The sequence below is a fragment of the Globicephala melas genome, chromosome 6, assembly GCF_963455315.2.
Source record: "Globicephala melas chromosome 6, mGloMel1.2, whole genome shotgun sequence".
NCBI lineage: Eukaryota > Metazoa > Chordata > Mammalia > Artiodactyla > Delphinidae > Globicephala > Globicephala melas.
The window spans coordinates 55586985-55613916 of record NC_083319.1 but is presented as its reverse complement, the minus strand read 5'-3'; the positions used below and the strand labels follow the sequence as shown (position 1 = coordinate 55613916).

At 41.5% G+C, this 26932-nt stretch overlaps 1 protein-coding gene across 5 annotated transcripts in view; it reads right to left on the bottom strand.

Annotated features, from left to right (window-relative positions):
- Window positions 1–26932, bottom strand: part of LOC115863861 (tyrosine-protein kinase JAK2) — a 377772-nt gene that overhangs the window by 157859 nt on the left and 192981 nt on the right. For 3 of the 5 annotated variants that reach the window (XM_060300897.2, XM_060300898.2, XM_060300896.2), the window contains one exon: window positions 3408–3486. In XM_060300897.2, the coding sequence (XP_060156880.1) occupies window positions 3408–3486 (79 nt within the window). Of the gene's footprint in view, window positions 1–3407; window positions 3487–3800; window positions 4379–26932 lie in introns of those variants that run through there. The other 2 variants (XM_030877096.3, XM_030877097.3) reach the window with 2 other exon arrangements.

Below are 26932 nucleotides of genomic sequence, written 5' to 3'. Positions count from 1 at the left end.
TTCTCACTTCTTGGCAGTGATCAACAATGGTAAACTTGTTAATCAATCCCACCTTCTTAACCTACCCACCCACCTGCTTCACACACTGACTGCTCCATCTTTGTCGCCTTTGCCAATTCCTCTTCTTTCACCCATTCTCTAATTATGTGCAGTTCCCAAGGCTCAATCTCAGATGCACTGCTCTTCTCTCTAAGCACAATTCCAGCCTTAAATTTCTCTATTACGTTCTAGTCATATTGTCCCACTGTCTGGCTATCTATTTTCACTTACTTACCCCACTGTCACCTCAAACTCAACATATCCAAAATATAAGCCCAGTTGTCCGTATCCCGTCAACCAGCTACTAATACCTCATACCTATTTCTGTCAGTACTGTCATTAATAAAACCCTAGTTCTCTTTTTGTCACCAATTAGGTGAGTAACTTTGGCCACATTTTTAAACCTCTCTGGGTTTCCTAATGCACATGTTCTCAGATATCTTAAGAGTTTCAACACTCTTTGATTTCCTCTGTCACTGAGGATCAAAACTTCAGTCATTTTTGATTACTCCTCTCCCTCCCCGCACTACATCCTCCTTTCTGATTCAGTCCAGAATTAAGCCTTGTGTGACATCTCTCCAGTCTTATTTTCACTAAAGCCAAATCCTCATTACCTCAGGCCCAGATTATTTTCCTAGCTTTATCACTTCTCTTTCCAACTCATACTCTACCCAGTGCTGGTGCCACTGTGATTTTCTTAAAATACTTTTTTAAGCAAGTTCCTTCTCAATCTGAAACTTTTAAAGCTTGTCTATTACCTATGAAGCAAAGTGCTGATACATTCTTCTCATCCTAGCACTTAAAACCATCCATAATCTAATTCCAATCCACATTTTCAACCTGATTTCTTACTACTCTGGATTCTAAGAGGTTGATATGACTTTCAATATTCTAGGCTGAGGATAAGAGTCCCGGGATTCAGGTGGTAAAAGTGGGGGAAGCAGAAATATGAATGACAAAATAAATATGAATAGGACATGTTGAATGGATTAATATATGAGGTAAATGAAAGAGGTAGTTTAAAGATGACATCTAATTTAAAGCCTATATGGCTAGGAGAGAAGGAAATTACAAAGGGGTATAAAAAGATGATTTTCATTTAAGGTATGTTATGTTTAAGGAGATGGTCAAAAATACTAGTAGAAAAACAGTACTGGAAAAACCAGAAAGTAACTAGAATGACAATCAATAGGATTAGCCTAAAACGAAAGAGCTAGACAGAAGCTATAAAGATATTAAATAGGAGAGTAAATATACTAAGCTATGATCAGCTAGTACTGGCTTTATCAATAAATTGATAACCAGCTGTATCAATAATTGTATGAATAATTTTGGTGGGGAGGGGAATCAATTAGTGACCAACATTAAAAAATGCAGTTTTCCCATTTAAAAAAATTTATCAGAAAAGCCAACCAAAACCTAAGGCAAAGGTTCCCAAACTTTCTCCATTTAGGAAATTCTTAGTCTTAGTAATTTTTTCATAGCACCCTTAGGCCAAAAGAAATACTTAAGTAGGTGGGTTCAAACCCCTTAAGTGTTAATGTCCTTATAACTTAGTGCTTGTTGGACACTGTACAAACTCTCAAACCTGGAATCAAATTGGACAACATGACACTGTAGTATGCTGTTTCATACAGTAGTTGCTTTTTATCAGAGCAACCTCTAAAAATACAGCTTTGCAAAAACATGACATTGTAGAAAGGAATGTGTCAATCTAATGTTGAAACTGTGAACTACCTCAAACTATCAGTTCATGCTTGGGTTCAATGGCACTCTAGGCCACCTCAGCACATAGTTTGGGAAACTGGGAGCAAAGGGAAGGGGCCTAAAAAAGAGAAGAATAAAAAATAATGGGAGAGGAGCAAAAGAAAGTTCTTATTAGCATGGTTAACCACAAGAGGGCAGCACAACAGTTGGTAGGGGCGGCACAAATGTGGGGGGGAGGGGGGTGCGGAGAGATGATAAGGGTCAAACCTTTCCATAAAAACGCTCTAAGACCCCTTAACCACTTCAAGACATAAAAGTCCTTTTTCTCCTTATACTAAAGAGGAAGAAACACTGGTCACTGGCAGATCACCTTATGCAGTCATTGTGCCCTTCTCTGAATATCCTTTGCCTGCCCAGCCATGACTTTCACAGTAGCCAAGCAATGTACTACTTTGCATGCATAATCTTATTCAATCCTCACAACAATCTTATAAGAAAGTGAGACTCAAAGAGATTTTAAATAATACCACTATTAAGTGGCAGGAACACCAGAATTCAAACCCAGATCTGACCCCAAAGCCAATGTCCTTCCCTATTCTGCCTCAAAAGTATCTCACCTTTCAGCAATAACCAGGTGAAGTAGAGAAAAGATCATGTTCCCATCCTATACCTGAGACACCTGTCTCAAATCACTAGGAAAAACCAGTAAATGAAACAAACTATTCCTTAACAGGTCCCTAAAACATGCTAAATAACTCCAAACACAGGACACTCAGAGCCAAAACAAGCATTATATGCTTAACTAGTCAGCAAGTACTGTAGCTTTCCTGTACAGGTAAATACTTGTTAAGGCAAATGTTGGACACATCTGCTTTGCAGATATGTTACACACTAAAAGATATGTGCACATACAAGCAAGCGATTCTCATACCTAAAGTGGTAAAAGGTGAAGGGGGTAGGCAAAGGTAGGCCAAAGGTTGATTATTCATCTTCATATCTATTGGGTGTTATATCAGAATATCTGCAATAGCCCAACAACTCACTTGTACAAACCTATTATGAAACCAAAAGCAATCGTCATCGCTCTTATTCCCACTTGTAGTTTCCTTCTCCACATTCTTCCTCCCCTCTGTGACATACTCAGCTGCCTCTATCCTTTCATTCAGAGAAAAGGAGTTTCTTCTGACAGATTAATAACCACCGGAAAGCAAAATGGGTAAATTCAACCGACACAGCAAACTTAAGCAGATAAAACCATTCACGAAGCATTCAGTGTGGTAGCAGAAACCCCAGCAAGAGCAGCTAACGTGTCCTCTCAATAGGTATCTCTTATTACTTGAAAATGTTCCTCGTTCAAAGATTAACAATATTTGGCTGCTTGAGGAGAAAGGGTAACGGACAACGTTTTCTGTGCAAAGAAAACGTACAATCAGCAGAGAAACAAACAACTAACGTTTCTTAAAGGATCCAAGAGCAACAATAACCCCCAAAATTACCCTCCCAGAGCAATATTCAAAGTTCAGTACTGCCATTTTCAAAGGAGTAAGCGACAATGAGCCCTGCCCGTCGACACACGCTTCCATTGGACTTCCTACGCACAACAGCTCGAGACACCCTCGTCTTTACTGCAGCGAAAAAAGCAGCCAGGATCGCATACCCACCTTCGCGGGAAGGGGAGGAAGGGCCTCTTCTGCAGAAGAGAAACAGGTCACATCTTGTTGCCTTGCCTGCTTCCGAAACCTAAAAAAAAAAAAAAAAAAAAAAAAAGCAGCAGTTAGTACCGCAGAAATCCAGGGGAAATTGATGCTCTTTTCTAGGCTGTTCAGATGTCTAAAAAATTTTAAAGAGGAATAAGTAAAGGGGGAGGAGGAATATCAGACACATAAGGATGCAAATATCAACGCAAGACACTCCGTTGTAGGTTCCCTTTTAAAGAGGAGGATTTTCTTGCCGAGAAGTTTACTGCCACTAGCGAGGGGAAAGCGGGGATCAGGAGGTGGGAGGGAGGGTGAAGAGAGAACTGCTGCCGGAGCCCAGGCAGCAATAACACCCACCCGCTGCACGGGTGGACGAGGACGCGCCCCGAGGCCGCAGGGACTGCTCCTACCCGGCGCCTCCGCCCGGCCACGATCTTCGAAGCCCCTGGAGCGGGCAAGGGTCCGAGCGTCCGCCAGGCTGGGCCCTCGGGGGCCCTCCCGTGCGGGTTCTGCTCCCACTCACATCCCTCGGCGGCGAGGACCGGGCCTCTCCCTGCGCGTAGATAGCAGCCCTCCGCCCCGACGCGCGCCGCAAGTCCGGGCCCCGGGGCCGAGTGGCCGAGGCGGCGGCACGAACTGACGAGCGAGCCGGGAGCCGGCCCAGCCTCTCAGCGCCCCGGGAGGCCGTCAGCGGAGGCCGCTAGCGGAGGCCGCTGCTTGCCCCCTTCTGCTCCTCTTCCTCTCTCCTTCCGGCAGCCCACACCACTCCCACTTCGGGCAGCCGGGAAGCCCGTCACAGTCGTCGTCTCCACCCTCTCCCAAGCCACACCGTCTTCTCAGCGCCGCAGGCGACACTGTCTGGGACGTCCTATTTACGTCCAACTCAGCCTCCCAGTTGGCCTCGGGTGCCGCGGCCGATTCACGGCTGGCTGAGGCCTCCTCGGAGCGGGGCGGGGGCGGGCGCGGGCGCCTGGCGTGCGCCCCCGGTCTGCGCGTGCGCGCGTGTGCCTCTCCACCCAGGCCGCGCTTTCCCCGGCGCGCGCGGAGGGGCCGACGGGGACTAGCTACGCAGGACCGTGGCTTCTCGGGAAGCCGGCAAGCGTGCGCAGAGATTCCCGCGGTGGCCCCTGGGCGTGAGCGGGCGGGGAGACTTGAGCTGGGCTGGGCCCTCCGCAGATGGCCGTGTGCGTGGCCAGAGGCGGCTGGGAATGAGTAAGCCACGCCGGGAAGGCGCCCTCGGCGCACAACCTGGCACCGCACAGAGACTTTCCCCTCCCGCGCACTGTTGTCTTTTTTTGCTTTTGCTCCCACTTTCGGGGTGCAGCAAACCTGCCCCTCCACAGTCCAGGCCGCTAGGCCGAGAGAAGTAGCGCCGAGGGTTGGGGCAACCCGACGCACCGTTTCGCCCCAGTGCAATTCCGTGCGCCTGATTCCAACCAGTCACCTCTGCTGGAAAGGGGTGAAGGTGGAATGAGGTGCCCAGATGCCTGTGGAATGGCGGCAAGGCCTGGCAAAGGAGGAGAAACAACTTCTACCATCCCAAAGAGCCTCATTCATTCATTCAACAAATATTTACAGAGCATCTACTGTGTGCCAGGCTGTAGGACCCCAAGGATGATATGTGAACACAACCCACATACTCTTTGCCCCACGGGAGCTTGTATTCTGATAACGCGACAAAAATGCTTTTAATTTATCAGTATAATGTGCCAGAGTATAACTGCCGCTAGGAAAAGTAAAGGAGCAGGAAGTGAGGAGGCAGTGTGCTATTTTAGTTATAGTGGCCAGGAAAGACCTCCCAGAGAAACTAACGTTTGAGCAGAGATCCGAAGGATGAGAATGAGCTATCTGGGAAAAGAGTTTCATGCAGAAACACTAGCAAAGGCAAAGACCCTGAGAAGGGAAGGTGCTTGGCAAGTTCAAAGGACCGGGAAAGAGGTCACTGGCTGGAGGACAGTGAAGGAAGGGGCAGTGGTAAGAGGTGAGGCCGAAGAAGTAGCCTGTGACCCAACTGTGTAGGGCCTTTTTCACTCATCATCAGCCTTCTTTCTGTTAATCTGAAAAAAAAAAAACAAAAAAACATGCATTTATAGCCCCTGTTTCCCCATACAAATGATGCTGCGATTCAGGTCAAGCTTGTATTTAATGGTTTCTCTAAATAAACCTCACCAAAGCAACTCCTGCATTTCTTCTTACATAAGACCCATTGCAAAAGGTCTTTGAGCAAATGATAGCAGGATCGGAAATGACTTGAATTCACACTGACTTCTTTAAAGTAAGTAGTGAACTAGAGCCCTGTTTTCTCCTAAGAAGGGATTTACAGGAGAACTGCATTCCTATGGCTACTGTCTGACAAGCAAAATATGCTGGAGAGTTCTTGGTTGTTGTTGTTGTCGTTGTTTAATTTCTAAAAAGAAATTAGAAATAGGAGTTGTGACTCAACAGCAAATCTAAAATCTGTTTAGAATGTTAAGGTTGAAATTACAAGCAGCAACCACCACAAGAGTTCCCTTTTCCTGCAAACAAAAACTGTTAACTGGAGTAGAAACCAGAACACAGACCCACGTAAAGAACATAAAGTGCTGAAGGTGGCTTTAACGTTAGGGTTAAAATGAAAGTCGTCTGAACTGTGGAAATGGAAGCATTCTCTTTGGGAGGGGTGGGGGGCAAAAGCCTGTTTAAGAACTCTAAACAGTACAGATACATTCATTGTAGTAAATGATGTTTCTATATTTTGTAATGATGTGTTTATTCAACCAGGCATGGTATCTGTTACTCCACTGCCTTTTTGCAGGGAAAGGCCATTTGGAAATAGTAAATATTGAGGTTTTCTTGTGGGGGAAGGGATTCTTTTTTATAATAGTGATTTGGATAGGGAAGACAGGGTGGGCAAGGGAAATATATTAATCACAGGCTTGTAGACGAGAAATCAATCTACCCATACAGAGAGATAAGGTGACTTGCTTAGTGTCATTCTACTAGTGAAAGCCTCTCTCCTTACCAAAAATACTATGATTTTAAGCCAATATTACCCTGGAATGTTTAGCTCTTTTCACTCTTTGGAGAACTTTTTAACTCTTTATGTGATCCCTGGTAGTGACATAGCTAGAAATTTGCTCCCAGGGCGAATATTTCAGAAAGTTTCCTCTATTCTTTGATAATGGTAAAAGAGGATTCCAAGACATTTGACCAAGTCTTTCAAGACATTCTTTCACACAACATGGAGAAACAAGAAATGTGAGTTGGGTTGGATGATGAAACATTCAGATTCAAAACTGATTGTATGGCCATATCTCGAAGTAAAAATTAGCAGCCAGTTGTCAAGTATGGGGTGTTGTGCCACAAGTTCTGTCATTCTACTGCAGTAGAATATGGTGGCAGTGGCTCCTGACTGCCATTCCTAATCCACACCTGCAACAAGACTGACAGAATGTGTTAGATAGGGCTTTGGCATTCACTTCTTTTTAAAGTCCTTAAGTGGTTTCAGTGCAAAGGTTGGAAATCCATGGCTCAGCGTTTAGGAACTTAAGGTTGAGAGTCTGGCTGACTCAGGTTTGAATCACTGTTTTCACCAAGGAAGTCATTTATATTTTCTAAGCTTCCATTTCGTCATCAGTATAATGAGGATAAGAATATCTTCTTTGAAGAGCTGTTTTGAAGATTAGATGAAAAAGTATTTTTAAACCCTTAGCACAGTTATTAAATGCCTATTATGGTTGTGGTGGGGACAATTTATAGATATCCCCAAGCTGGGGGGTATAAGAAATACGCTGGATTTTCTCAGTAATCCTGAAGCATTTGTCACAGTTTATTGTGTGACACGAAACTGTGTGGGCAGGAATGATAAGGGCTGGGTTGTAACAGAGATAAACGCAAAGACCTGCAATTGTATTTTTTAAAAAACAAAACTATGCCATTAACTGATGAAATAATGAAAACATTCTCAAGAGGAGCATAAATGTGAGAGCAGAAAAAGATATAGGAAAGTCCTTCCCCTTGGAAGGGGAAACAGGCTCAAGCAAAAGACTGGGGATAGATCCACAAGTTAGATTGTTTCCTTCCAGGGTAGAGAAGATGTACTTTTCTGAAGGCATCAGCTATGGAGAGAGGCTAATTTATCCCAGGTCTAGTAATATAGACCGAAAGACAAAGTCAGGAGTGTGAATCAGGTAGACAGACAAGCAAGCAATGTTTTTTACTTTGAATCATCCAGATATTTTAGGACTATTCATTTCAAAGTTAGGTTGGATATGGCAAAAATTTTTTTCAAAATTTCCTCTGCCCTTTATCATATGTATATCTCTACATCAATTCTTTCATTCTTCATTATAGTCCCAAAGAAAAAGGTGTTCCTGGCAAGCAGGTCCCGCCTTCCCTTGAGATAACTGAATAAGTTTAATGTTAGTGCATAAAAACTAAAATAATTTCCCCATCTGTAACCCAGGAATTAATAACCTCCTTCAGGTAAGGATGATTATTTGGCAAAATATGCAAAATGTCTATTATAATTATGCTGTACTTTACAAAAAAATTTAACTTAAAACATTTGAGGTATAGTACCAATTCACTAAAAATATTTTTCTTTATAAAAGGATCCATACCTTTTTGAAGGATCCATTTCTATTTTGAAGAAATTTCTATTTCTTCAAAATAGAAATTCCCCTCGCATAATTATCAGTGTACAGAGCGTTAATTCCTGAGTCCTTATTTAGATTAAGGATTCTGCCTTCTTTCTTTGAGAACTGTCTTCTTCACCCAGAGTAGTCAGCCTCTAGCCCCTGTGTTACGGTTTGTGACCCTGCTACCCACACCCCTTGATTGTACCATGAGTTGTCACCTGACTCAAGCTGAGCCATTCATGATCTCCCTCCTGAGGAAGTTGGAACTGGGATTCAAAGACAGTTGCTCAGACTTTTTTGTTCTCTTAAAGTGAAGTTACCCATGCTCTAAAATTATGGCTGCCATCTGTATTCATGTACATGGACTTGCACAGAAAGCTGACTTGCTTTGGGAGAAAAGAATTGACACAGACAGAAGAGAGAAAAAAAAGAGTTCACCAGGAATGAGAATCCTCTTAGCTTTTCAGCTTCCTCTTCCTTATAAGGCCCAAAGAAACTTCCTGTATTTGGTATCTTGAAAATACTTCCTTATGACAAATTTCTCCTTTTTACTTGAACCAGATCTAGTAGTGTCAGATCTAGTAGTGTCAGAGTACTTGCAATGAAATAACCTGGAGTGAAACAGATATTATAGTACACTGATGAGAAGAAAAGAAAAAGAAAAGAAAAAAATATTCTTCAAATTACAACAGGGAAAATGTATATATTTTTTTGTAATATGAGCTCCTCTCATTTATTTTTTTGTGATTCAAAATTTTTGTAGATTATACTCCATTTAAAGTTATTATAAAACGTTGGCTATATTCCATGTGCTGTACTGTATGTCTTTTAAAAATCCAATTTACCCACCAATTTTGGAATTCGATCTTCAATCATAAGGTCAAGCATAACTATCCAAGTATTAGTCACAATCTAAGACATTACACAGAACCCATGGGTTAGCAGAAAATAAAGATACCTACTCCTATAAAACATCACTCCTGTCACCACTGTTCAATTTTCTTTTCTAAGTTGCTTCACTCTACCTTCTCTGTAACAATTTTATGAGTCTTCTGGGCCATAGTTATAATAATTGCTGTGGTCACTCCACGCTATCTACACTACTGACCAAAGGAAAATCTGATTTGATATTAAGGCATCATAATGATGTGGTTAAATACTCTGAATTTCAGTGTTACCTATGAAATACATAAATGGACCAGAAAATGCTGCATGACATAGTTCTCAATTTTAACTTCCACTCCTATATACTAATATACTACCCTACATTCCTCAAACTGAAACTGAGAAAAACCAGGAGAATAACTTTCTTCTTTCATCCACACCTAATACTGTCTCCCACTGAACACTGATATAACCATTCATTTGGAGAAAAAAAACAAATACTATTTCTTTGGTTTCTCCTTTTGTGTAATAGTGGTTTTGTTTTTTTGACTATTGTTTTGGTTTGGTTTGGTTTTTTTTTCCTCTGTCGCCTTCATCTGTTATAAATCAAGCATGAAATGATGTAATAGTCCTCAGGCAAACTCTCTGGCTAGGTATTCTAATGCTACAAGAATTTTAGCATTGAGTGCGTTCCACTTAGATACCAATTCAGCTCTTTTACTACCCACAGGAAACGCTCTGGGGATCAACAGCACTACAAGTGATAAAGTTTTTAGTAGGAATGATAACTTTGGAAAATTTTTTAAATAACTGTTAATTACTGGAATAGACATGTTTTAAGGCTTTTGAAAGGTTGTCTTGTACATTTTAGCATCTATTATCCTCATTAAAGGGCTTATATTTGTTGAGCAAGCTACTTTTTTCCTTTTTGATTCCAAAGTAAACATTAATACATACTACTTGTGGTAAATCCAACTAATATGGAAGATAAAGTATACAAAGTGGAAGTTCCTCTTGATCCTCTTTTCCTAGCCCTCTTTACTTCCCAGAGGTAACCACTGATAACTATTTCGTGTGTAACTTTTCAGAATTTTTACTAAGCATTTTCCTACTTATTTCCTATAGATTTAGTTTTGAACTCTATAAACCAAATGGATAATTCTATACTTTTTGTGTTACCATTTTTTCACCTAACACCTTCTGGAGACCATTCAGTTCAACATTTATTGCTTTCCCTCATTCTTTTAAACGTTTTACACAGTGTTCAACAAAATGGGTCATCATAACTTACCACATAATTCCCCCATTTATGAACACTTAGGTTTGTAATTTTCACAATTAGAAACAGTGCTAGGACTTCCCTGGTGGCGCAGTGGTTAAGAATCCGCCTGCCAATGAAGGGGACACGGGTTCGAGCCCTGGTCCAGGAAGATCCCACATGCCGCGGAGCAACTAAGCCCACGTGCCACAACTACTGAGCCCACCTGCCACAGTTACTGAAGCCCGCATCCCTAGAGCCCATGCTCCACAACAAGAGAAGCCACCGCAATGAGAAGCCCGCACACCACAACAAAGAGTAGCCCCCGCTCGCCCCAACTAGAGAAAGCCCACGTGCAAAAACAAAGACCCAATGAAGCTAAAAATAAAAAATAATTAATTTTTTTTAAAAAAAGTGCTAAATTTGAACATCATTGTACATACATTCCATGGGCACCAAAGTATTCCCTAGGATAGACAAGTAGACTCTCTGAGCCAAAATAAATATATATTTAAAATTTGGTGGCTATTGGGGCTTCCCTGGTGACGCAGTGGTTGAGAGTCCGCCTGCCGATGCAGGGGACACTGGTTCGTGCCCAAGTCCGGGAAGATCCCACGTGCCGCAGAGCGGCTGGGCCCGTGAGCCATGGCCGCTGAGCCTGCGCGTCTGGAGCGTGTGCTCCGCAACGGGAGAGGCCACAACAGTGAGAGGCCCGTGTACCACCAAAAAAAAAAAAAAAAAAAAAAAATTTGGTGGCTATTGCCAAATTGACTTTCAAAAATCTCATACTAGTATATCAATGCCCATTTCTCTATAATCTCACTAACTCTGGATATCATGAATCTTTAATTTTAGGTATTTTAAATTCCAAATAACATTCATTTCAGTCGATCAACATATATTTTTTAAAACACCTATTATATGACAGGTAGTCTGCAAATGTTAGACACACACTAGTTTGTTACAGAGCCACTATTCTACCTATCCTTGCCTCTTTAATACATTTTAAAGTAGACATAACATTAAATTATAAAATTCACCAACTATCTTGATCAAGCAATTATTCAATCATATTCAAATATAGTTTTGAAATTAGCTTCCTTGTACCATTTTTCTTATGGGAGAAAATGATTCCTTTGGGAAAATGCTGGTGAAATAACAAAGGCCAGAGATTTTTACTAGCTGGGGATTCTTTTTTTTTTTTTTTTTTTAATATTTATTTACTTATTTATTTGGCTGCGCCGGGTCTTAGTTGTGGCACATAGGATCTTAGTCGCAGCATGCAGGATCTAGTTCCCTGACCAAGGATCGAGCCTGGGCCCCCTGCATTGGGAGCATGGAGTCTTAACCACTGGACCACCAGGAAGTCCCCTAGCTAGGGATTCTTTATTCAACCTTTCTGAACTTTTGTTTCCTAGTCTCCACAATGAGAATAATATGGGTGCCTACCTTTTAGAACTAATTTCAGGTTTTAATGAGATAACATAGAGAAAACAACAAATTCCTGATGGTAATAGGTAACGTCAGAGTGCGTGCAACACGCCAGTCATTCTTCAAGAGCTTTATAGGTATTAACTCATTTGAGCCTCACAACAACTCTAGGAGATGGCTACCTCTGTTATCTTCATTTCAAAAATAAGAAATTGAGACCAGAGAAGAACTTTCCCAGGGCCTTCCAGAAACTCTGCACAGGCAAGACTGAATCCCAGAAGACCTGGCTTCAGAGATAACTCTCATACCAACTCCACTATACTGTCTCCTGTAGAGGTAATCAAGCAGTAAGTATTATTTCCTTTATTCTTCGAGCATTATACCAGAGTCTATGAGATACACATCCCTACCTACAGGATGTTAAATATGCTGATAGAAGATGATTCATTAAATTCTTTTTTTTTAACATCTTAATTGGAGTATAATTGCTTTACAATGGTATGTTAGTTTCTGCTGTATAACAAAGTGAATCAGCTATATGAATACATATAGACCCATATCCCCTCCCTCTTGCATCTCCCTCTCACCCTCCCTATCCCACCCCTCTAGGTGGTCACAAAGCACCGAGATGATCTCCCTGTGCTATGCGGCTGCTTCCCACTAACTATCTACTTTATATTTGGTAGTGTATATACGTCCATACCACTCTCTCACTTCATCCCAGCTTACCCTTCCCCCTCCCCATGTCCTCAAGTCCATTCTCTACATCTGCATCTTTATTCCTGTCCTGCCCCTAGATACTTCAGAACCTTTTTTTTTTTTTTAGATTCCATATATATGTGTTAGCATACAGTATTTGTTTTTCTCTTTCTGACTTACTTCACTCTGTATGACAGACTCTAGGTCCATCCACCTCATACAAATAACTCAATTTCGTTTCTTTTTATGGCTAAGAAATATTCCATTGTATATATGTGCCACACCTACTTTTTTTTTTTTTTTTACATTCTGGTCAATTTTTTTTTTTACTTTTATTTATTTTTTTAAACATCTTTATTGGAGTATAATTGCTTTACAATGGTGTGTTAGTTTCTGCTATATTACAAAGTGAATCAGCTATACTTACACATATATCCCCATATATCCTCCCCCTTGCATCTCTCTCCCACCCTCCCTATCCCAACCCTCTAGGTGGTCACAAAGCACTGAGCTGATCTCCCTGTGCTATGCGGCTGCTTCCCACTAGCTATCTATTTTACATTTGGTAGTATATGTAAGTCCATGCCACTTTCTAACTTCGTCCCAGCTTACCCTTCCCCTTCCCCATGTCCTCAAGTCCATTCTCTACGTCTGTGTCTTTAATCCTGTCCTGCCCCGAGGTTCTTCAGAACGTTTTTTTTTTTTTTTAGAGTCCATATATATGTGTTAGCATACGGTATTTGTTTTTTTCTTTCTGAGTTACTTCATTCTGTATGACAGTTATTAGGTCCATCCACCTCACTACAAATAACTCAATTTCATTTCGTTTTATGGCTGAGTAATATTCCATTGTATATATGTGCCACATCTTCTTTACCCATTCATCTGTCAATGGACACTTAGGTTGCTTCCATCTCCTGGCTATAGTAAATAGAGCTGCAATGAACATTGTGGTACATGACTCTTTCTGAATTATGTTTTTCTCAGGGTATACGCCCAATAGTGGGATTGCTGGGTCATATGGTAGCTTAATTTTTAGTGTTTTAAGGAACCTCCATACTGTTCTCCATAGTGGCTGTATCAATTTACATTCCCACCAACAGTGCAAGAGGGTTCCCTTTTCTTCACACCCTCTCCAGCATTTATTGTTTCTGGATTTTTGATGATGGACATTCTGACTGGTGTGAGGTGATACCTCACTGTAGTTTTGATTTGCATTTCTCTAATGATTAGTGATATTGAGCATCCTTTCATGCATTTGTTGGCAATCTGTATATCTTCTTTGGAGAAATGTCTATTTAGATCTTCTGCCCATTTTTGGATTGGGTTGTTTGGTTTTTTGACATTGAGCTGCATGAGCAGCTTGTAAATTTTGGAAATTAATCCTTTGTCAGTCTCTTCATTTGAAAATATTTTCTCCCATTCTAAGGGTTGTTTTTGGCCTTGTTTATGGTTTCCTTTGCTGTGCAAAAGCTTTGAAGTTTCATTAGGTCCCATTTGTTTATTTTTGTTTTTATTTCCATTTCTCTAGGAGGTGGGTCAAAAAGGATCTTGCTGTGATTTATGTCACAGAGTGTTCTGCCTATGTTTTCCTCTAAGAGTTTTACAGCGTCTGGCCTGACATTTAGGTCTTTAATCCATTTTGAATTTATTTTTGTGTATGGTGTTAGGGAGTGTTCTAAATTCATTCTTTTACATGTAGGTGTCCAGTTTTCCCAGCACCACTTATTGAAGAGGCTGTCTTTTCTCCATTGTATATCCTTGCCTCCTTTGTCAAAAATAAGGTGACCATATGTACGTAGGTTTATTTCTGGGCTTTCTATCCTGTTCCATTGATCTATATGTCTCTTTTTGTGCCAGTACCATACTGTCTTAATTACTGTAGCTTTGTAGTATAGTCTGAAGTCCATGAGCCTAATTCCTCCAGCTCCATTTTTCTTTCTCAGGATTGCTTTGGCTATTTGGGGTCTTTTGTGTTTCCATACAAATTGTGAAATTTTTTGTTCTAGTTCTGTGAAAAATGCCATTGGTAGTTTAACAGTGATTGCACTGAATCTGTAGATTGCTTTGGGTAGTATAGTCATTTTCACAGTGTTAATTCTTCCAATCCAAGAACATGATATATCTCTCCATCTGTTTGTATCATCTTCAAATTCTTTCATCAGTGTCTTATAGTTTTCTGCATACAGGTTTTTGTCTCCTTAGGTAGGTTTATTCCTAGGTATTTTATTCTTTTTGTTGCAGTGGTAAATGGGAGTGTTTCCTTAATTTCTCTTTCAGATTTTTCATCATTAGTGTATAGGAATTCCAGAGATTTCTGTGCATTAATTTTGTATCCTGCTACTTTACCAAATTCATTGATTAGCTCTAGTAGTTTTCTGGTAGCATCTTTAGGATTCTCTATGTATAATATCATGTCACCTGCAAACAGTGACAGCTTTACTTCTTCTTTTCCAATTTGGATTCCTTTTATTTCTTTTTCTTCTCTGATTGCTGTGGTTAAAACTTCCAAAACTACGTTGAATAATAGTGGTGAGAGTGGACAACCTTGTCTTGTTCCTGATCTTAGAGGAAATGCTTTCAGTTTTTCACCATTGAGAATGATGTTGGCTGTGCGTTTGTCATATGGCCTTCAATATGGCCTTTATTATGGCCTGCTCCTACTTTCTGGAGGGTTTTTATCATAAATGGGGGTTGAATTTTGTTGAAAGCTTTCTCTGCATCTATTGAGATGATCATATGGTTTTTCTCCTTCAATTTGTTAATATGGGGTATCACATTGACTGATTTGTAAACATTGAAGAATCCTTGCATTCCTGGGATAAACCCCACTTGATCATGGTGTATGATCCTTTTAATGTGCTGCTGGATTCTGTTTGCTAGTATTTTGTTGAGGATTTTTGCATCTATGTTCATCAGTGATATTGGCCTGTAGTTTTCTTTCTTTGTGATATCTTTGTCTGGTTTTGGTTTCAGGGTGACGGTGGCCTCATAGAATGAGTTTGGGAGTGTTCCTCCCTCTGCTATATTTTGGAAGAGTTTGAGAATCATTAAATTCTTAAGCTTTGTATTAACATATAAGGAATCAGGTAACATTATTTATATATAATGTATAACAAAGTCTTCTTTACCCAGGGATAAATTCTTGTTTGCTGGAACAGCTGCTGGCTCCTATGCTGTAGAGTACTAGTTCTCAGAATGTGATCCCTGGACCAGCAGTAACAGTGCTACCTGGGAACTTGTTAGAAATGTAAATTCTTGAGCCCCAACTCAGACCTCCTGTATCAAACTCTGGAGGTGAAGTCCAGTCACTTGTGTTCTAAACAAGACTTTCAAATGATTCTGAGGCATGCTAAAGTTAAGAACCACTGAGTCCAGGTCTTTTGAGCATGAGCTGTTCTGTTCTCCTTGCTTAGCATTGGAAGCAATGCTTTCTCCACTCAAAACACAAAACAAAACAAAAAAACAAACAAACCACTACTGTAGAGAATCCATGTAATGGGTGAAATGGAAAGAAAAAAAGTAAGCCAGAGAGCTTAGGATGACATTCATAATAAGTCATGCACAGAAGAGAGGGAGCGGGGAAAGATGAAAGATGCATGAGGCCCAGGTACAGTATCTGACTTGAGGGATGAACAAAAAGAAGAGATCTTTATTTCAAGTTTCTATAGTATGTGGAAAGAAATAAGAGATGGATGGCAAAGAGAATTTCAAAACATTTTGCTTTATGTTATAAATTGGGTACACTTTCATACCCTTAAAAAAACCCTCAAATTTTCTCTTCAATTACTCTTGGCTATTAACTTGTACTTATTTGAATATAGTTACTATATAGTGCCTAGACCATATAGGAGCCCCTAGTTTTATTAAGATTACATTGTTATAATGCAATGAATTTAAATCAATAGCATTGAGTAAACAATACAAATCAAATTCTAAAATCAGAAAGGGTTGATGCTGAATAACCTTACAGATCATATAGATCACTGAGAAGATACAATCATCAAGTCTAAATATCATATTCTACAAGTTACAGAGGCTGCAAAGATGATGCAGCCCAAGCAACGTACCTATTTTTTGACAGTAGGGTAGGAAGAGTCTATTGCATAAGCACTCAAAGGTACACCTGTAGACTGTGAAGGCAGGAAATATATCTGTTTCTTTCCCCACCACATATCCAGTATCAATCAAAGTTTGACATGTCATAGGTGCTAAATAAATCTTGTCATATAAGTGAATTAATGAAAAAGAACAATGGCAGGACAAATATGAGCGTTCAGTGACCAAATCCTCTGTACCAATAATACCCTAAGCTATCAGGAAAATAGTTACCACTTTACTCCCTGGGCAGAGGTCTGGATATGGAAGTAACTCACCTTAAGGAAAGAATTTGAGGTTCAGAAGTTTAGTCTGGAGAAAATGACTGAGTATCAGGAAGTGTGATGAGTGATAACTGAGTTAAGCACAGGATGCTGTTGTTCTAGATTGCCCTCCAGCCCAGCCATCCAGCACCTGTGTCACAGTCAGGAAGGGAATGGAGAGAGAGGACTGTAATCAAGAACATGGCAAATAAAATACTTATATATCCAGGGCCTTTCTAAGAAACTGAAAGCTCAAGGTAGAGCTTTTTGTGGCTCAGTTACAGATCACAACCAGGGAGATATCCCACTGGAAGACCTTGGTCTGAAGTTGTGGAAGTCAGAGTTGCTGCTTCAGGGAAGCCAAAATGGGTCATTACAAGAGCTACAACAGTAACCATAGCTGCAGCCAGGAATCGGGGTAGTGACCTTCCCTGAGCCCCTCCCTACCTTCCTATATCCACATGTCTTGCTCCATCATGTCCTTCAGGTGAGATGTAATTGAAACTGCAATATCTCCCAGCCCCCAGCACTCCCTACACCAGTACCCTGATTTGCTTTTCTCCGTGACACTCATTACCAGTTCACATATAATATATTTCATTTATTTGTTTGTCTGTCTTCCCTCAAGTAGAAAGTGAGTTCCATGTATGTTATATTCATACTATATGCCTTAGCACCTAGGACAGTGCATGGTACATAGTAGGTGCCAATAAATATCTATTGAATGAGTGGACTTTTCATTCATGTATATTTTTGCTATACATTCTATTAGGTAAGTAATATCTCTATTTTACAGACAAGAAATGAAACTCAGCAAAGTTAAGTGGCCCAAAGTAACATAACCACTAAGTATTGGGTTGGCCAAAAAGTTCATTCGGGTTTTCCCATAACCTCTTACGGAAAAACCCAAACGAACTTTTTGGCCAACCCAATAGTAAAGTTGCTATTTGAAGCTAGCTCTGTCTCCTCACAAAGATGTCCTCTTAAACTGGATGTCATTTGAGCTTAAAAAGTGGGTAGTACTGGACTATTTTCATAACTTATATTGTTTCTTTTAAAAATTTACATTATGTTCTATAGCTATAACCTTCATGTTTACTCTATTCTTAGTTCTACAGTAAAAGAGATTCAACATTCATCAGTCATTCTGCCATAGTTTCTTCATCTCTCAGTTCATCCTTTAGTTTCTTCTAGAAGGGCTCAGGAGGGAACTCCCTGGCAGTCCAGTGGTTAGGACTTGGTGCTTTCACTGCCAGGGCCCAGGTTTGATGCCTGGTTCGATCCCTGGTCAGGGAACTAAGATCCTGCAAGCTGTGCAGTGTGGTCAAAAAAAAAAACACCCTAGAAGGGCTCAGGGGAATGAGGATATATAAGTTAGGGTCCTATGAGAAGCAGATGCCAGGGTAAAATTAGATGTGCAAGAGATTTATTAGGAGAAACATTTGTGAGGGGTAAAGGGAAAAGAGAGCAGGAGTAGATGGGAAGAGCCTTCAGACAATGATGAAAGCCTGAGACCTGGTGAAAAATAGAAGGAATATGGGGCTTCCCTGGTTGCGCAGTGTTTGAGAGTCTGCCTGCCAATGCAGGGGACATGGGTTCGAGCCCTGGTCTGAGAGGATCCCACATGCCGCGGAGCAACTAGGCCCGTGAGCCACAACTACTGAGCCTGCGCGTCTGGAGCCTGTGCTCCACAACAAGAGAGGCCGCCATAGTGAGAGGCCAGCACACCACAATGAATAGTGGCCTCCACTTGCCGCAGCTGGAGAAAGCCCTCGCACAGAAACAAAGACCCAACACAGCCATAAATAAATAAATAAATAAATAAAATTAAAAACCATTCTGTAAAAAAAATAATAATAAAAAAATTAAAAAGTAAAATAAAGAGGCGAATTCACTACTGATGACTTTCTTAAAAGAAAAAAAATAGAAGGAATAAAGGAGGATTGGGTAGTTCCTCAAAGGGTTAAACACAGAGTTATATGGACCAACAATTCCACTCCTAGGTATAGACACAAAAGAAATGAAAACAAATATCCTTTCAAAAACTTGTACACAAATGTTCACAAAAATATTATTCATGATAGGCAAAAAGTGTAAACAACCCAAATGTCTATCAACTGATGGGTGAATAAATAAACTGTGGTGCATCCCTACAATTAAATATTTTCAGCAATAAAAAGGAAGTACGGCTACATGCTACAACATGGATGAGCCTTTAAAACATGCTAAGGGAAAGAAGCCGGTCACAAATGACCACGTAGTATATGACTGCTTTTATATGAATTATCCAGAAGGGGTAAATCTATAGAGACAAAAAGTAAATTAATGGTTGTCTAAGGCTGTGGGGGATGGGGAATTTGGAGAGTGACAGCTAAAGGGTATGGGTTTCTTTGCGGGGGGGCAACGAAAATTTTCTAAAATTGATTGTGGTGATGGTTGTACAACTCTGTGAATAGAATGAAAATGATCGAATTGTACACTGTAAATAGGTGAAATGTATGGTATGTGAATTATATCTCCAAAAAGATTTTTTTTTTTTTTGAGGTACGCGGGCCTCTCACTGTTGTGGCCTCTCCCGTTGCGGAGCACAGGCTCCAGACGCGCAGGCTCAGCGGCCATGGCTCACGGGCCCAGCCGCTCCGCGGCATGTGGGATCTTCCCGGACCGGGGCACGAACCCGTGTCCCCTGCATCAGCAGGCGGACTCTCAACCACTGCGCCACCAGGGAAGCCCCATAAAGATTTTTTAAATGAGAAAGAAAAATAGAGGATTGGGTAGCAAGACTCAAAACTGCAGTACCACTCAGAAAGTCTTGACCGGATCAATAGCGAGTCTTCAAGCAGAGACTGCCTATTAGAGGAATTGCACGTGGAGCAAAAATGACCCATCTCTGGTACTCCTACCATGCTGAGTCACTGGCTAGGAGAAACCTGAGAGAGCTGGAGGGGAGGGCTCTCAGTGTCAACTCTGCAGTAAAACTAAAAGTGGACCAACTGGAGGCCATAAGCCAACTCCACACCTCCCAGCAGTTTCCCTTCAGCAGAGCACCTCCATGGCTGCCCAAAGTAAAAGAAAGCAGGTTACATGGGTACAATACGGACAGCTGAGGCTTCTGTTCACCAACTGATTCTCTTTTTTTTTCCTATGCATTGGAAGCAAGATCATCAACCGACAGTGAATTTGGGTGGGAGGAGGTAGAGATGTTGAGGTTTGAAGATAAAAGAGAAGGCACGAAGAAGTCATCTACAAGAATAGAAGGATGAAAAGACCAAGGAGATGTATTTTGAAAACCAGGAAGTGTTAAGAGCCCACTAGACGGCAAGAATTCAAAGTTAGACTCTTCAGCATGGTTATGGGTTTTTCTCCACCCACATTCAGCTGCATGAGACAAAGCTCAGAATAGAGAAAGCTTAATTAAAACAGTGTTGAAGTTTTCCTGGATGAGTAAGAGGAAGTGAAAAAGAGGCAAGGAAGTTGGGGGTGTATGCAAATAACTGATTATAATAGTTGATCATGGAATTTTAATTCGGTAAGCAAGGAAGTGAAGATCTGAGGTAGGTGAGAGCAACAGAAAAGAATTAGTGGTTTGTCCAGTAGGGGATTGTTTGAAGAATTCTTGGAGTTAGGGTACCTGAGAGAGTGACCTAGAAACAGAGGAGGTGGAACTACAGAGGGAGTAGTGTTTCAGGGAAGCTTCTGCTGTCAGCTTTCCAGCTCTATTCCTATTATAGTCATCCCTCAGTAACCAAGGGGGATTGGTTCCAGGACACCCTCGGATACCAAAGATCTGTGGATGCTCAAGTCCCTTATATAAAATGGCACAGAATTTGGATATAACCTATGTACACCCTTCTGTATACTTTAAATCATCTGTATTACTTATAATACTTAATACAATCTAAATGTTATGTAAATAGTTGTAAATACAATGTAAATGCTATGTAAATAGTTGCCTGCATGTGACAAATTCAAGTTTTGCTTTTTGGAAATTTCTGGTAATTTTTTTCTAATATTCTTAATCCGCGGTTGGTTGAATCCACGGATGCAGAACCGATGGATACAGAGGGCCGACTATACTCCAAACAGGTTTTGCCTGTGCCTCATGCTTTGGAGAGCTATCGTCTGCTGACCTAGTCTGAGTTCAGCAGCCACGAGGAGTCTTCTCTCACACAGTCCCTCCTCATATTTTTGCTTCACGATTACAGTCATACCTCTAAGACACTGAGGTTTTGGCTGTGGTGGCACGTCACATAAATTTTTTGGCTTCCCAGCGCATGTAAAAGTTATGCTTATACTATACTGTAGTCTACTAATTATGCAATAGCATTATGTCTAAAAAAACAATGTATGTACCTTATTTTAAAAATACTTTATTGCTAAAAAATGCTAACCATCATCTTAACCTTTAGCAAGTCGTAATATTTTTGCTTGTTGAGGATCTTGCCTCGATGTTGACGGCTTCTGACTGATCAGGGTAGTGGTTGCTGAAGGTTGGCACAGCTGTGGCCATTTATTAAAATAAGACAACAATGAAGTTTACCGCATTGATTGACTCTTCCTTTCACGAACTATTTCTCTGTAGCCCGCAATGATGTTTGATAGCATTTTATCCACAGTAAAACTTCCTTCAAAATTGGAGTCAGTCCTCTCAAACCCTGCTGCTGCTTTATCAACTAAGTTTGTATGGTATTCTAAATCCTTTGTTGTCATTTCAACAATCTCCACAGCACCTTCACCAGGAGTAGCTTCCGTCTCAAGAAACCACTTTCTTTGCTCATCCATAAGAAGCTAGTGCTCATTCATTAAAGTTTTGTCATGGGACTGCAACAGGTCCCTCACATCCTCAAGCTCCACTTCTGATTCTAATTCCCTTGCTACTTCCACCACATCTGCAGTTCCTTCCTCCACTGAAGTCTTGAACCCCTCAAAGTCATCCATCAGGGTTGGAATCAACATCTCCCAAACTCCTGTAAATGTTGACATTTTGACCTCTTCCCATGAATTATGAATGTTCTTAATGGCATCTAGAATGGTCAATCCTTCCCAGAAGGTTTTCAGTTGGCTTGGCCCAGATCCATCAGAGGAGTAGCTATAGCCTTACAAAACGTATTTCTTATAAGGCTTGAGGTCAAAGTGACTGCTTGATCCATGGGCTTCAGAATGTATGTTGTGTTAGCAGGCATGAAAACAACATTAATCTCATTGTACCTCAGAGCTCCTGGGGTGACCAGCTGCATTGTCAATAAGCAGTAATATTTTGAAAGGTATCTTTTTTCTGCGCAGTATGTCTCCACAGAGGGCTTAAAGTACTCAGTAAATAACGTGCTATTGTTCAGGCTTTGTGGTTCCATTTATGGAGCACAGACAGGGTAGATTTAGCATAATTCTTTTTTTTTTTTAAGTGTATAGGTTTGAGAGATAAATATTTATTTATTTGTTTTTTAGCTGTGTTGGGTCTTCACTGCTGCGTGCGGGCCCTCTTCAGTTGTGGTGAGCGGGACCTACTCTTCATTGTGGTGCATGGGCTTCTCATTGCGGTGGCTTCTCTCGTTACGGAGCATGGGCTCTAGGCATGTGGGTCTCAGTATTTGTGGCACGCGGGCTCAGCAGTTGTGGCTTCTGTGCTCTACAATGCAGGCTGAGTAGTTGTGGCGCACAGGCTCAGTAGCTGTGGCTCGCGGGCTCTAGAGCACAGGCTCACTAGTTGTGGCACACGGGCTTAGTTGCTCTGCAGCATGTGGGATCTTACCAGACTAGGGTTTGAACCCGTGTCCCCTGCATTGGCAGGTGGATTCCCAACCACTGTGCCACCAGGGAAGTCCCCAGCATAATTCTTAACGGTCCTAGGATTTTCAGAATGGTAAACTAAGACTGGCTTCAAATTAGTCACCAGCTGCATTAGCCCCTAACAAGAGAGTCAGCCTGTCCTTGAAGCTTTGAAGCCAGGCATTGACTTCTCCTCTCTAGCTATGAAAGTTCTAGATGCCATCTTCTTCCAAAGTAAGGCTGTTTCATCTACACTGAATATCTGTTTTTTAGTGTAGCCACCTTCATCTGAGCTAGATCTGGATAAGCTGCAGCTTCTACATCAGTGCTTTCTGCTTCACCTTGTACTTTAATGCAAGTTCTTCTGAATTTTTGCATAATCACATATATTTCAATTTGGGAATAAAAATTATTTTCTCTGTTAATTTTGAATAGATCTTCTCACTGGTATTTCCATTTCCTAGAATTATGGCTGACTCATAAAAAGTCAACAATGAAAGTTTTTGTAATAAATCATGAACAACTAAATTTACCTAATGGCTACAAGCTATTATATAAATGAAGATTTCCAAATGCATGCTCCACTTAAGTCTAATTGAATTCCTTAGAATAGATTTCTTGTATTCTCTGTACACTGAATCAAAGGATTCCAGTCTGTGCTCAGAGGGATCACAGGTTGTATGGAAACGGTTCAGGCTTTCCAGAAACAGTGGCATATCTTCCCATCAAAGAAAAAAAATTTAAACAGCATTGTAAAATTTGTATAATTATTATGTCTGCTTTATACAATGGGTTTTGCAGATAAATTTTTAAAGAACTTTGCCACTGCTCTAGTACAGTGAACCACCCAATGCTTGAATCTTTTTTAAAACCTGTCTGACAAGTGGTTCTATCTGAAACATTTCAATGTTATCTGGAACAACACATTTTTCCCTAATTGTTTAATTAAGTTTCCCAAATAAAATATCATTTACCAGAATTTTAAGTGTAGGCTAATTAATTATAATTAACTAACTTGAAGTACAGACCTCTATATAAAATCCTATATTCTATCTTTTTATTTTTTTAATTGAAGTTTCATCCAGATGGCCATACAATGGCAAGACTCATTGCTACTCAAAGTGTGGTCCACGTAACCAGTAGCACTGGGATCACCTGGGATCTCGTTGGAAACGCAGAATCACAGGGCCACCCCTGCTGATTCAGAATATGCATTTTAACAAGATCCCAAGGTATACATACATGAACATGTGAACATATATGAACATATGAACATGTAAGAACATATATGTTTGAGAAGCACTGATATAATTAATTCAGAGCAAAGAGCATATCCGTATTAGGCATGAACTAATTTACATGGCGAAGAGGAGGATGTTTTCAAAAGTTCACCAAACTTGGCCACACATTTTAATTATCTGGGGAGAGTAAAAAAAAAAATACTGATGCCTGGGTCTCACTCCCACAGATTCTGACTCAATTGGCCCAGGGTGAAGCCTGAGTATCTGGATATTTTTAAATTCCCCTGGCGATTCTAACGTGCAGCTGAGTTTGAGAATCATTTCTCTAAATTAAAGGTTCCTAATGTGTGGTTGCATGTGAGAGTCACTTAAGGAGCTTTTTAAAAGTACCACTCCAGGAGGGGAAGATGGCGGAAGAGTAAGACACAGAGATCACCTTCCTCCCCACAGATACACCAGAAATACATCTACACGTGGAACAACTCCTACAGAACACCTACTGAACGCTGGCAGAAGACCTCAGACCTCCCAAAAGGCAAGAAAGTCCCCACGTACCTGGGTAGGGCAAAAGAAAAAATAATAAACAGAGAGAAAAGGATAGGGACGTGATCTGCACCAGTGGGAGGGAGCTGTGAAGGAGGAAAGGTTTCCACACACTAGGAAGCCCCTTCGCGGGCGAACACTGCGGGTGGCGGAGGGGGAAGCTTCGGGGCCAGGGAGGAGAGCACAGCAACAGGGGTGCGGAGGGCAAAGCGGAGAGATTCCCACACAGATGATCGGTGCCGACCGGCACTCACCAGCCCGAGAGGCTTGTCTGCTCATCCACCGGGGCAGGCGGGGCTGGGAGCTGAGGCGCGGGCTTCGGTCGGAGCGCAGGGAGAGGACTGGGGTTGGCGGCGTGAACACAGCCTGAAGGGGGTTAGTGCACCACGGCTAGACAGGAGGGAGTCCGGGGAAAAGTCTGGACCTGCCGAAGAGGCCAGAGATTTTTCTTCCCTCTTTGTTTCCTGGTGCGCGAGGAGAGGGGATTAAGAGCACTGCTTAAAGGAGCTCCAGAGACGGGTGCGAGCCAAGGCTAAAAGCGCAGACCCCAGAGACGGGCATGAGACGCTAAGGCTGCTGCTGCTGCCACCAAGAAGCCTGTGTGCCAGCACAGGTCACTATCCACACCCCTGTTCCGGGGAGCCTGTGCAGCCCGCCACTGCCAGGGTCCCGGGATCCAGGGACAACTTTCCCAGGAGAACGCACGGCATGCCCCAGGCTGGTGCAACGTCACACCGGCCTCTGCCGCCACAGGTTCGCCCTGCGCTCCATACCCCTCCCTCCACCGGCCTGAGTGAGCCAGAGTCCCCGAAGCAGCTGCTCCTTTAACCCCGTCCTGTCTGAGCGAAGAACAGATGCCCTCAGGCGACCTACACGCAGAGGAGGGGCCAAATCCAAAGCTGAGCCCCGGGAGCTGTGAGAATAAAGAAGAGAAAGGGATATCTCTCCTAGCAGCCTCAGAAGCAGCGGATTAAAACTCCACAATCAGCTTGATGTACCCTGCATCTCTGGAATACATGAATACACAACGAATCATCCCAAATTGAGGAGGTGGACTCTGAGAGCAATATTTATGATTTTTTCCCCTTTTCCTCTTTTTGTGAGTGTGTATGTGTATGCTTCTGTGTGAGATTTTGTCTGTATAGCTTTGCTTCCACCATTTGTCCTAGGGTTCTATCCATCCGTTTTTTTTTTTTCAAAAAAAAATTTTTTTTCTTAATAATTATTTTTTCTTTTAATAACTTTATTTTATTTTATCTCCTTTCTTTCTTTCCTTTCTTCCCTCCTTCCTTCCTTCCTTCCTTCCCTCCTCCCGCCCTCCTTCTCTCTCCCTTTCTTTCTTCCTTCCTTCCTTCTTTCCTTTCTTTCTTTCTTTGTTTCTTTCTTTCCTTCTACTTTTTCTCCCTTTTATTCTGAGCCATGTGGATGAAAGGCTCTTGGTGCGGTAGCCAGCAGTCAGTGCTGTGCCTCAGAGGTGGGAGAGCCAACTTCAGGACACTGGTCAACAAGAGACCTCCCACTTCCACATAACATCAAACGGCAAAAATCTCCCACAGATCTCCATCTCAACACCAGCACCCAGCTTCACTCAACGACCAGCAAGCTACAGTGCTGGACACCCTATACCAAACAACTAGCAAGACAGGAACACAACCCCACCCATTAGCAGAGAGGCTGCCTAAAATCATAATAAGTCCACAGACACCCCAAAACACACCATCAGACGTGGACCTGCCCACCAGAAAGACAAGATCCAGCCTCATCCACCAGAACACAGGCACTAGTCCCCTCCACCAGGAAGCCTACAAAACCTACTGAACCAACTTTAGCCACTGGGGACAGACACCAAAAACAACGGGAACTACGAACCTGCAGCCTGCAAAAAGGAGACCCCAAACACAGTAAAATAAGCAAAATGAGAAGATAGAAAAACAAACACCACATGAAGGAGCAAGATAAAAACCCACCAGACCTAACAAATGAAGAGGAAATAGGCAGTCTACCTGAAAAAGAATTCAGAATAATGATAGTAAAGATGATCTAAAATCTTGGAAATAGAATAGACAAAATGCAAGAAACATTTAACAAGGACCTAGAAGAACTAAAGATGAAACAAGCAACAATGAACAGCACAATAAATGAAATTAAAAATACTCTAGAAGGGATCAATAGCAGAATAACTGAAGCAGAAGAACGGATAAGTGACCTGGAAGATAAAATAGTGGAAATAACTACTGGAGAGCAGAATAAAGAAAAAAGAATGAAAAGAACTGAGGACAGTCTCAGAGAACTCTGGGACAACATTAAACGTGCCAGCATTCGAATTATAGGGGATTCAGGAGAAGAAGAGAAAAAGAAAGGGACAGAGAAAATATTTGAAGAGATTATAGTTGAAAACTTCCCTAATATGGGAAAGGAAATAGTTAATCAAGTCCAGGAAGCACAGAGAGTCCCATACAGGATAAATCCAAGGAGAAATATGCCAAGACACATATTAATCAAACTGTCAAAAATTAAATACAAAGAAAACATATTAAAAGCAGCAAGGGAAAAACAACAAATAACACACAAGGGAATCCCCATAAGGTTAACAGCTGATCTTTCAGCAAAAACTCTGCAAGCCAGAAGGAACTGGCAGGACATATTTAAAGTGATGAAGGAGAAAAACCTGCAACCAAGATTACTC